The 12687-nt window shown below is 45.4% G+C and overlaps 1 protein-coding gene across 1 annotated transcript in view; it reads right to left on the bottom strand.

The window, feature by feature from the left end:
- RYR2 (ryanodine receptor 2) overlaps window positions 1-12687 on the bottom strand; it is a 389249-nt gene that overhangs the window by 56670 nt on the left and 319892 nt on the right. Inside the window, exons 79-81 of the mRNA XM_037037343.1 lie at window positions 5025-5124; window positions 3762-3841; window positions 406-482 (exon numbers count right to left, since the gene is read on the bottom strand). Coding sequence (XP_036893238.1) covers window positions 406-482; window positions 3762-3841; window positions 5025-5124 — 257 coding nt within the window. The remainder of the gene's footprint in view (window positions 1-405; window positions 483-3761; window positions 3842-5024; window positions 5125-12687) is intronic.

The following is a 12687-nucleotide window of genomic DNA, read 5'->3' as shown; positions in this document are numbered from 1 at the left end:
AATAGAAAGTAATTATCATAAATTAACCAGTTAAGGACCACTTATTTAGGAAAAGTGAGAAATGGTTCACAGGCTCCCAAATAAAACTAAACAGAATTTTCTTTTTTCTCTTTTAAAAATCATACACCACTCATTCGAGTATGCAGAATGCACATTAATTCTTCAAGGTCCCTACTCAAGCACAGGGGAGATCATTCTAACAATTATTAACATTGATTAATTTAGGAATTCAAATGTTACTCACACCTAACAATAAGGCGGAAAGTGAACAGCAACTTTTGCCCCCCTTTAAAGTATTTTAATCATTCAAAGTCCTTCTGTGTATAATGACCGTCCAGAGTGTAAGACAAACCCTTTGAAAGACGCCCGCCCCCCGCGCCGGAATGGAAACAGCTGTACACTCACCTGCAGGACTGCATCAGGCCCGCGAGGCTCTGGAAGAAGCCCACGTCCTTCTTCTCCTTGAGGTAGTCGAGCATTTTCTACAGTAAACACAAACCACAAGGCTGCTGAGTCCAACTCTTGTTACTGGTGAGTAAAACAACAAAAGCATGCCTCCTACTGTGAGATAAAGACGAAATGACATTCAGTGCACACAGGTACTGCCAGTGCCATTTTCCCCATGAAACTGTGGCAGTGCGTCCCAGCCAGAGAGTGGTCCAAGTCTGCGTGCGGCCCGGGGACAGGGCCTGGAGCCGGGCGCTGCTCTACACGAGCCCCAGGAGCATCGGGCAGTAAGCCTTAACCCTTTCCTCATCTCTACTGCAGTATCTGGAGACTCAGACCCTCCGAGTTCATGGGAAGAAGGCCTGCTGGTTGCCAGTCACAGGCCCCATGCAAAAGTGAGGCCCCTGAGCCACTGCCACCGCAGAGCTGCGACCGCCGTGTGCTGGCAGCTTGGATGAAGCCCGGTTCCCACTAGCACGGCCTGCAGCCCAGGCCTGGTGGGGATCGTCTCACTCTTGAATCTTTTTCCTCTGTCCTCAGAATGACGCCTGGACGCTGGGGTTGAATACAGTGTGAAAGAGCTGGCGGAGCAAGCAGCTGTCAGTGTGAGGTCGCCAAGGTGCATCGAAATGGAGCTGCTTTCCAAAGGCGGCAATGCGCACTGGAGGCTTCACACAAGCGAACGCAGGGCGGCAAGAAGACAGGAGGCGCACCAAGGCTCCAGGAACATAAAGTGCTGATCTTCTCCAAATTTCAAAAAGGGAGTAATTCCCATGACTAGTGCTGTTCACACAGGGCTCAGGTAAATGGTCAAAATTTTGGTAGTGATCTTTTTTCAGAAATCAGAGTCAAAGGTAATATAAAATTAAATAGGTCAAAGCTGCATAGAAACACATATATGTGAATACATGTGTATTTCATAGCTATACACAGGTGTGTATACACATGCCTGTAGACACGTGTGCACATGCAACGGTACATGTGCAGCTATACACATATGTCCAAGCATATCTATGTGCCTATGTGTGTGTATAACTACGGGAACATGTGTGCATGCATGGTATGCACACATGTGTATGTGCAAATACATATGTGTGTGCATAGCCCTATGTGTGCACACATATATGTATGTGCCCTCACATATACCTATGTGTGCGCATGTGTGTATGAACATATATATAATATATGCATGCACCTACCCATGCATATTTACACATACCCACATAGCTGTACACACAGAGATGCACAAAACACAGAGCCACTTGGGGTTGGGGAGGGTGTTGATAAGTTATTGGTCTAATCAAACCTAAAGCACTTATTACTCATTGGTCTTTTAAAACAAAACAAATCCAGCTTTGAGGATCAAAGGGAGGTGACAGAATATATATCTAAAGGCTTAGAGAGAAAGGAAAAATCTGTGGAAACAGTAAGGACACACAAGGGTCAACAGAAGTAGCTGTACAATTGTGAGTACATGAAACAGAGTTTATTCTTGTGTTACTCAATTGTTGTAATTTTCCATATGATATTCTTTTGGCTGCAAGAATTTCTCAGTATGTATACTATACCATCAAGTTCTTTTCAAGTACAACACAAAGCAAGAGAAATTATTTGACAAATATTGTGGAGAGATTAGGCAGGTTTTCTTTATTTTTCCTTTTCTTAAAGGCACACAGTCATTCACTACAGAAATCAAAAAAAGGGTATGTAGACATTGGATGGGAAAAAAGATGTCTCCTTTCCCCTACATTCTAACTGAAACGTGGTGTCCCTTCCAACTAGCGGCCCACGCACGACGCCAGAGCGTCGGTGGTCACTGCCGTGCCACTGACAGAGATGCCGGGCACTCCCTGCACACGTCACAGCCGGTACAGCTACTCCAAAATATTCAGACTGATCATATCTTCTCAACGTCTGTTAGACCAAGGACTAGATCTTGTACTTCAAGAATTCACAAAGAAACACATCATTTTATAAAAACTTGTTTTTTGAGCACCGGGTGACCTCATTTCAATGCATCTGGCTTCTCTGGCACACCCATTCCACTTCGTGTGTTTGTACACACCACCCAGAATGGTTGGGGAACCACTGAGCCGCTGGAGGGGTTGACGCAGGCAGATCTGGGAACAGCATTCGATGGCACCTGGGCCTGCCCCCGGCCTTCAAGGGCAGTGATCATATTCACAGAACAAAGTGGGCAACTTGAGAAAAACGTGCAGATGAGTTTCTCTGCTGTACTGCATCGCTGCGTAACCTGGCCCAAACTTCTCCAAATTTTCTAGGCTCCACTTTCCTTAGGCTCCAGGGTCTTACGGCAGTGCATTCAGGGCCTTTCTCAGGGCGGTGGTTCTGAAGCCCACAGCAACCCAAAGTCAAACATTCAAAGGGTTTTATTAGCCTTTCTTTCCTCCTGCCTGGGTAGCCCCTCACTTGCCTCACAGAAAGTCACCTGAGAAAGAATGGTTATCAGTCCCATGCTCATTAGCCATTCTTTCTCCTACAGATGCCAAAATATATAAATGAGAGACTTTAACTTTAAAATAACACAATCTGCTACTTCAACTATGTTGTTTTGCTGTTTTTCATTAGCATAAGAATTTTTTATCCAAATTTAGGACCCCCCCCCCATAGCCCTGTGACGGTGGCCCAAGGTGTGCTGCACACAGCATGTGACAATCTGTTTCTGATGACTGTTTTGAGTCACTCGAGTTCCCTCATTTTAACGAACTCCCAGACTCTGGCCTTCAGAGGGCATCCTTTGTCCCCCTGGTTGAAGTTACTAAAACCTCAGCCCAAACCATGCCTAACTTTTAAACAGAACATGGCTCAAAACTTGGTTGCAAAGTGACTTTTTCCCATTTCTGTGGAGGAGACTAGAAATAATCACTACTAAAATAATTCCTGACAGTGCATTCTGCATGTGTGCTGGCTGAGGAACAAACTTCCTACCCACAGCACAACTAAACCCTGGTAGTCGCCTTCCAGGAGCTGTGACCTGACGCAGCACATCCCCCACCGGGCCTAGGTGAGAATTGACCTTTCACTATGAAAACCTCCAGCCGGCGCTGCAGGGTCCCTGGAGCAAGCATTGCAGGTGACGATGCCACATGTGTGACTTAAGATTCTAAAGAGTTGGTGTCCTAGGAAATATTTGGATGTGGAACAAAGTGACCATAGATGAAGACATATTTCATATAAAAACTAAAACACCCTGCAATTAACGGTGCTTTTAGGATGACCTAAGTAATCCAGCAAGCGACCTCCATGGCCCATTGCTGGAAAGGTGCATGATGGGAGCAGCTTGCAGACATTACCTGCTGTACTGTGGAGTTGCCGCCGTTCAGGATAGCAATGCCGAGTTTCAGAGTAGCGGCCACCATCGGTCCGGTCTCCCCTATAAAATACAAACAACAGCGTCCCTGACATTAGCCTGTTCTACCTCAAAATGTGCCCTTTCAGAATTACTCCCACCCCTACAAATCTCTACGATGGTGAAGGGGAAAGACTGACTTGCATACCCAAAAAGATATTTTAAAAGTAATAATGCATATTTTGCCATCAATGTTTTATCAAATTTTGGATAATACAGATAGAACTAAAACTATATGAGGACAGATTTTAAAAGCTATGAAAAAATTGATTTTGAACTACTGAGACCTATAATTATTAAAATTCAAAACTGCATATTAAAACAACATTGAAATTAATATAAGCCACTTAAAGTTTTCCATAAGGAAAACATCCCCCCTTGCATTCTTGACAATTTTGTGTTTGAGCAACTTTCATCACTTTCACTTAGTGCGTTAGAGCTTTGCTCTGTTAGGATGACTAGTACTGATCTGAAGTTATTCAAATAATAATGGCAAAACTTTAAATCCGATGATAATATACTATCATTTAGTATATTTTATTTCATGTTATTCACCTGTACTTTAATCTTAGATATAATCTCCATATTTAGAGTGTGACACCATTAATTTTCCATTCCATCACAAATATAGTAAAAATGTTTTCAAAAATGAATTATTAATGTAAGAAAAATCATCCTAAAATGGCTAGCTACTAAAAAATATAATATCAGCACTACTTTAATTGTTAAAAAGGTCTCACTTTAAAAGCCAACACTTTTCTATCAAAGATCTGCAAACTGTGGCCTGAAGGCCAAACCTTGCTTGTCACCGGTTTTTGTAAATAAAGTTTTTATTGAACACAGCCACACCATTCACTTCCACAGTGTCTGTAGCTGCTTTCCCACTGTTGTGACAAAGACCACATGGGCATGATGCTGAGAACACCCCTGGCCCTTCCCAGGAAACATCTGCCACCTGGCTAGTATGAGCAGCTCACTAGAGTTGGGTCACAACAGAATTTCCAAAACTTCTTGAGTAGAAATAAAACAAACCTTTAAAAAAGACTCTGAAACAAGAGCCAAGATTGCCCTGAGTAAAGGTGGTCTCATGTCCATTCTGTCACCGACCCGGACACGACCCACAAACTTGGGCACGGGGTGGGTCAGTGGACCTGACCAAGGGAGGGCTCCCTGGAGAAAGGGAGACGCCACGCTGCTGCGGGCTCACCTTTGCTGGCGCTGATCGTCTGCAGTACCATCTCGGCAGCGCCACGCTCGTGCAGCCGGGCCTGCTGGTACAGAAGCTTCTGCTTCTCCATCTCCTTCTCCTGAACACAAATCCCAACCGTTTATGTTGTGGCCATCAGTCAGCAGAGCAGCTTCTACAAACCACACTTTTAGTCATCTCTTCATGTACGGGCTCTATGGCAACATTACAGACCATTTCAACACCAACACTGCTGTTTACACAGATGTTCACACATTCGAGTCTTGGTTTTACGTCAACTGGTTTACCAGGAATGGATTGTCTCAATTTCAATGATTTGATTAGTCCAAAGCCTGTACCATAGTTTGGAAGTAGCTCTACTTTGTCATCAAAACTTGCACTTTCTGAATTACACATTTGTGCATGTTTGTCACATTAGAATATTCTCCCGTGTCATGGCCATAACTTGATACTGCTCAGCAAATGGCTTGAGTTGCAAGGTATCACTGAATGACAGAACAACGCTCACTGAGACGTGTTGGAGTTTAAGCAAAATTGAAAGCTGATATGGGTAAAAAGTAAGCTTCGAGTAAGCAGCAGACTTATGAGAGAGCTCTCCCCAGTGTCCCCCAAAGACTAAAGAAGCCCTGTGCCTTTATATTTTGTATTCTCTGGTGGCAACAAACAATGCTGCATGGTGCTGCTGGGCGATGGCTGGAGTTTGCTCTGTTCCACTCAAGCTACCACTGAAAACATAAAGAAGAAAATAAAGAGAAAATATAAAGGCACAGCAAGTGCAAGACTGGAAGGATCATTCACTTGAGCTGTCCAGTTCGCTGGAGAATTGGGACGGGACTAAGCAGTATAAGTTGCAGAATGAAAGTTGCATAGAGCCCTGTGACAGCGAGTCCATCAATGGCGTGGTAGAGAAGCTTAGTCGATGGACATGAAACGCTCAGTTAGTATCATGTCCGTAAACACAACGGCCAAAACACACGTGACCTCGGAGCAGGAGGAGCTGCAGCAGAGGGGACCGCTTTGCTGCCATAAACTTTCCATCAAAGTACGGCAGAGACACTGGAAGATGGAAGAGGTTTAAAAAATGAAGGCTTGCTGGTTACAGAATATGAAAAATAAATAAACTCAAAGGAGGGGGAAGAAATGGGCTCAAATGAATGAAAAAAAGAAACCTTTAAACCAAAAGCAACCGACACAGACATCAATGCTGTTACCAGAGAGTTCTCGCCGATGCTGGCAAAATTGTTTCTTAAATCTTTGATAATATCGTGCTGCGAAAACAAAATCGATCAGGGTTTTTTTCACACTATAGTTAGAGCGCCTGCGGTTAAATTTTTATTTTTTCTTAAATTATGTGATAGGCCTAAATGGAAGCAGAGAAACAAACAAAAAAAAAAGGCAGCTTTGCTTTGTGGTAGCCATGCTGACACCTAAAAGGTTTGCCTTCATGTTTAAACCTCTTCCTGTGAGGTCAAAAACAGAACAGAAACGAAACCACACAGACACACAAAACCGTATTGTCATCACAACACAGTCTCAGAAAAACAGAAAGAAGACCCTTCGGTCCGCCCTTCAGGTGTTGTTTAACACTGGGGAGCAACATTTGATTCTTCCTTTTAGACCCAACAATCTTTGAGTGTCCTTCCACCGCCAGAGCTATCACGGAGTTTCGCTTTCTTCGCCAACTCCTTTGTGAGTCAGGGTTCCAGTAAGACAGTGATAAGGAACAACTGGTCCAGGAAGGGCCCTACCGCTTCCGTCAATGACAGAGGCAAAGGAGTTGGAAAGACCAATTCTTTCTGGACCCAACAGAACATATCAACATGGTCATCAAGACATCCCAGGAAATGGCAGCACACCGTATATTCTTCAGGGGAAGAGAACGAAAGCCAACGACACCCTTTGCCATTTCTGCTTGCTGCATGGCCAGAGCAGGGTCTGCGCTGCACTCTGAGGCCCCAGTACCGTTCCAAGACTTAAGCTGCCAGGGATGGACGGGAGGCAGGAGAATCAAGAAGTAGCGAGGATGTCAAATCGTCTTCTTTGGACAACAAATTCCCTGGGCAAAGACCCCTCTCAGCTTTCTCCTCTAGCATCCGAATTCCTATAGTAATAACTATTTCAGAAGTGATGAGGACATTCAGTTGAAAAAATGTCGAATGAAAAAGATACAGGGACCTAGAGGCAGTAAGGGCCATGCTTCACAAACAGGGGTCAGCCCGCCTCTCTGGAGGCCTCTTCGGTGGACTGGGTGGTGTGTGCCCCCTCCACAAGCTCTTCCCTGCCCCCCTCCTTTCGGGTGCACTGCCCTGTGAGGACTGCCTCAGTGTGCCATTTAGTCTTGTCTCTGGGAATTCTATCACAACATAAAAATGAAACCTTGACAACAACGCCAGAAGTTTCAGACAATGATGACGGATTAGGTGCAGGAAAAAACAATTCCACTTCAAATTTACCACGGATTTGCTTTTTTAAGCAGATTGGAACAGATCTTTTGAAATTATCTAAGGGAATTCACACTTCCAAATGCCTTTTTAAAGGTAAGGTTCTCTGCCCCAGTTTGTTTACAATCTCCAACTGGTCTTAAATTAAAATTATTCCTTCAACCCTCGGCTTAGTCTTTAAGTTATTCCAAGGTCACAAAGAAAGGTTAAGGAGAGGGAAGAAAAATAGCAGCCCCACAGTCCGAATTTTCCTTCATGCAAACAGTTCTGACTGCCCAGAGCCGCAGAGAAATACCAGCTGTCTCCCAGTAAGATTGTTACGAGTCTTCTCAAGATCAAGAGTGGTCATAAATCAGACCACGATCAAATCACAGAGGTTAAATGAAGTATTCAACAGCATGATTTGTTTTGAGTATAACTGAAGTTTCTCATAAAATTGCAAATAGTCTCCCATGTGTTCTAATGGTGCCCCAGGCTTTTGGCATCTGATGGAGGGGAAAGTTCAAAAGCCTCAAAAAATAATCCATTTTGTTCTTTTACGACTTGCTTCTATGAGAAAAAAATATTGAAACAAAAGGAATAAATTACAGCAGTCCCTGGCTACTTGGTGGAGAAAATAATTTATCCCCAGGATGGAGATGAGCAGGCATTTTCACGAGGGCAGCCGGGTCAGCGGCAGAGTTCTCACCGCTCCTGAAGGCCCACCGCACGCACCTGCGCACTGAGGCCGGGGCAAGTCAGACCCAGGCTTCACGCTGCTGCTTTTTCTTTTGAGATTCCAGTCCTGCAATGACTGATGAGGTTTCCCTCTTAACTGAACGTGGAAGCTAGTTACAATGTGAGTTTCCCAGAGCTGAACTTTTAAAAAAATATTTCCCAATATTTAATGTTATAAGGCAACATTAAATCATCCGGCATTTTCACAACAATCTACAAGGTGAGTTGACCCTCAACATCCTAGGGAGAAAAGGTGGAGACACAGAGGATGCAACTGGGTGACTCTGATGACACACAGGCCAACTGAGACCAAAAGAACACACAAAAGTATAGGTAAGAGGTGCCCCCCCACTTCGTTCCGATTATGGCCTTGGGAACTGTAGGTTGGCCACACTCACAAGGAGTTGGCGCCCAGTGCTAAGGAGACACTTGCAAAAGTACCACTTGATACTTTATTATCGTTTATTATCGTTTGATAATAAGTGGTTCCCTGAGTTTATATATACACTTTACACTTAACTTTTTTAAATTAAGTGAATGTGTGTGAAATGCACTGGATGTGCGGCAGCCGGGGGATGGGCCACCACTGTTTCATGTGACATGTGTTCGCTGTGCCGCAGAAGCACACACACAGGTGTTCCATGTGCTGTGTTCGCTGTGCCGCAGAAGCACACACACACAGGTGTTCCGTGTGCTGTGTTCGCTGTGCCATGCCAGCACACACAGCACATTGGTATAGGTCCTGCACAGAGTAAATGTTCCCGAAGATGTGAGTGGGCAGCAGAACTGCACAATGTGGTATCATGCAGTGTGAACAATTAATCTGAAGTTTCACAAATGTAAAAATGTATCTAGTTTCCTTTCAGTACATGGTCGAAGAGGCCTAGATTTATGTACAAAGACCATGTACAAAGAACAATTTTCAAATTGGAGTTCTTAGCTCATTTCTTTTTTTTTTTGTCTGTACTTTTCATTATTACCTATTCTGTCTGTGGCTGAAATATCAGAGTATCATCTTCCAGAGTCTGTTTCTCAATAGAATGAGCATCATTGCTAATGCATTCTCTTTCATAAAAATAAAATGCATGGTTTTTCACAAAGCAAAAAAAAGCCTATCAAAGTTTTACTGATACAGGCTCAGAGTCGAGAGAAACGCTGAAGCTCAGAAAGAGGGTGCGGTGAATGCGGCGAGTGCTGTGACAGGCCGTGCAGTGAGCTTTCTGGGCTCACACTGTCCTGTGTCGTGTGTGCTTGCATTTTGACTGGATTCCACACATTAAAATCAATCGCTGCTGTGCTGAAGCTTAACACCAGCCGAAAACTGTTACACGGTTTTCTGTTTCAGGGTCCTGATGGCCAAATTCACGGGGCCCCATGGGAAGCACCGTTACCAGACGCCAATGTCAGAGGCTGTCTAGTCAGCGACGGTGAATGGACTAATCGTCAGAGGGAATGGGGTTTCTCCCGAGCACAGTACTGACTTGAAACTGCCTTGGTTTACCTTCTTGTTTGTTTTTAAGCTTCAAGAGCCTTGAACATGGGAAGAAAGGGCTCTACGGTCCCACTCATGTGCCCTAACAAAGAACAGCATTGGGAAGGAAGGAAGGGCCTGACAGCCCTCCCTGAGAGGATGGCCAGGTCATCACGGTGCCAGAATAGCACGTGGGGAAAGGGAGTCAGATAAAGGCCATCACAAATGGATCACAATGACACATTATTTAGGTTCTGAGAGCTCCTGACCCAAGTAGCTCCAGTGTCTAGGATTCTAGTTTTCAGGAAGGATTCTTTTTTTAAAGATTTTATTTATCTTTAGAGGGGAGGGAGAGAGGGAGAGAAATATCAATGTATGGTTGCCTCTCATGCATCCCCTGCTGGGAACTGGCCTGCAACCCAGACGTATCTCCCGGCTGGGAATCAAACCATGATCGATCCTCTGGTTTGCAGGCCCACACTCAATCCACTGAGCTACACCAGCCAGGGCCAGATTCTTAATCCTACCCCAGGTCAACCTGAGACACAGCTGAACTCCAAGCAAGGGACAGGGTCTCAGATTCCCTGCCAGGGCTCCCAGCTCGGCTGAGGGAGGGGCTTTTCCAGGGACTGTCCTAAGGACACCAGTCCTTCCACCCTCAGACACTTGGTGCTCATCCAATGCCAAGCCCTGCTCAGATAAACTTTACTGTGTACGTTCCCAAATCATTACTTTTCCTGAACTGCTAAGGACTTTTTCATTATATCACACATTGTCTCTTCACAAAGGTCTTAAAAAAAAAGCTTCAGGAATTTGTTTCTCCCAAACAAGGAGACTGTCTTTGTTTTGCAAATACACTCAGCTACTCAATGTCTGGGGTTTAAGGCGGCTCCTGGAGAACTTGGGGGCAGCAGTGCACACAGCCGCATGCACTGGCAGGTGACAGCCGGGGGCTCCTCTCATGGCCCTAACCCTCTCCTTCCTCCACAATTTCACCCCTTCGTCTGACTGTACGAGGTGTAATTGTGTGATAATTATAAATCCCAAGGCAGGAAAAGGCAGAGACTGGTATATAGGCACAGAAAATAGACTTCATTTTCCATGAAACATGTTTATTGTGACATTCCTATTCTACAAAAACATAGGGTTTATTTTTCTTCTCACTGCTCCACCAAAGACTAGAAGAAAACTCATGAAAATGTATTTGCTTCTAGCAATATTTATACATTCATAGCTATGAAATTGCTCTGAAAATGAAAAGAACTTACTCTTTAATAGCAAATCACATTTTAAAGGTGATTATGACCTTTGAGAATATCTAATTCAAAGCTTTTCGTTCAGAGTAGAAAAAAGGTGAAACAGAGTAATTCTACGTGACCTGCTGAATGAAGGTCACCAAGTCGGCCCCCAGATGAGAAGGTAGCCCCCCACCTACCTGGGTAGGGTGGTGCCGCCCACACGTAGACGTTTCTCTACGGCTTCTATTCTTGTCCAAAAGTGAAACAGTTATAATAATAGCAAGTATGTGTATAGAGCTAGTTGTACTAGGCCATGTTCTGAGTGCCTCATGGGTGTTGACTAATTAAACCCTCAGTCCAATCCTCTAAGTAGATCCTATAATGAGCTCCATTTCACAGATAGGAAAATCGAGGCCTAAGATCTCACAGGTGGCGGAGCTCAGCGTCAACAACAGGTGGTGCACCCGACTGCCCTCCCTGCGCCCCATTCACTGTGTGCACTGCGGTCAAGCCTAAACTTCCACTGGGCTTACTTTAAAAATGGAAGCACAGTGACTGAAATTGTCACGCACACCAAAAATGCACAACTGCACGTTTACACGCACGTTTAAATGTATTTAGGTCCACAGTACCCACATGCACAACCATCACCTTACAGAGGGCTGTGCTTTCTGGGAATGTGACTCGTGCCGGCACCGACCTCCAGGACTCCCACCCCCTCTGACCTGGCTTTGGCAATACTCCTTGCTCCTGAGCCAGCACGGCCCTGGAAATGACTCAGAGCGCCACCGTGGCTATGGAAGTGGGCTGCCACCACACCACCACTCACTAGGAAGCCCCCGTGCTGAGACATAGGGAGGGATAACAGGTCCCAGACACCCCACAGGCTGATCCAAACCCGGGCTTACCCAGGGGTTGCATGGAAAGGCTGGTTAAGGTCGGCAGGAAGTATAAAGAAATTAACTCCCTGTGACCCATGACAGGTAGGAGGTGGGATGGACTGGCAGATAAAGTGCTCACCCTTTACCCCAAAGAGGCACTGTCCAGGTGCACGTGGCCTCCCCAGGAGCCGACACACCTGAGCAACTGCAGACCGCTAAGCGGCCTTGGTTATCAGCTCAGGTGCGCTGGCTTGGGTCTGCGCTCCGTCCTCCTCATGGCTCTCTCCTCCTCTCACTCACGCTTCTGCAGGATGGCAGCACCCCAGCCCTGTGAAGTGGTAGCACTCGGTGCCCTGCTCTGTTTCTGAGGGAACTGGGGCCATGGCATGAGAGCCTGACTAGAGACTGACAGTTCCATCACACAGTGTAAATGCGCGTCTGTCGGATGGCGGCAGCGAGCGTGAGCATTCCAGAACACTGGCCACCAAAATGCCTTCCCCCGTCCCCACAGAGCTTCTGCATTAGGGACTGAAAAACTGTAGACTGTCTTGAGAAAAGAAATCATTCTTCAGTATTTCATATATATAGCTACACCTGCACTTCATTTATATTCGAGGGCTCCCTTTTTCTAGACTTGGGCAGCCTTCTACTCCAGATTGCTGTGTGCCTCTGAAAGCAACAAAGTAAACCCACTCGAAGGTGATAGCTGTTAAGAGGGTAAGTCTTATAGCCAGTTTGTTCCTGCGGAATTTACAAAAAAACTAAAGATCCTATTCAGAACCAGACAGATCGCTGGAGGGGCCAGGAAGAAGTGCTATCGTCACCAGGCTGGGCTGCAGACCGTCCGTCCATCCATCTGTTGGGCATCTGGACCCACCTCGATTTGTCCACACCTGTCGGGGTGCACGCTGGAAC

This window comes from Sturnira hondurensis, unplaced genomic scaffold (genome assembly GCF_014824575.4).
Source record: "Sturnira hondurensis isolate 20B ecotype Veracruz unplaced genomic scaffold, ASM1482457v3 Scaffold0022977, whole genome shotgun sequence".
NCBI lineage: Eukaryota > Metazoa > Chordata > Mammalia > Chiroptera > Phyllostomidae > Sturnira > Sturnira hondurensis.
The sequence above is the reverse complement of the archived record's forward strand: the minus strand, read 5'-3'. Positions and strand labels throughout refer to the sequence as shown.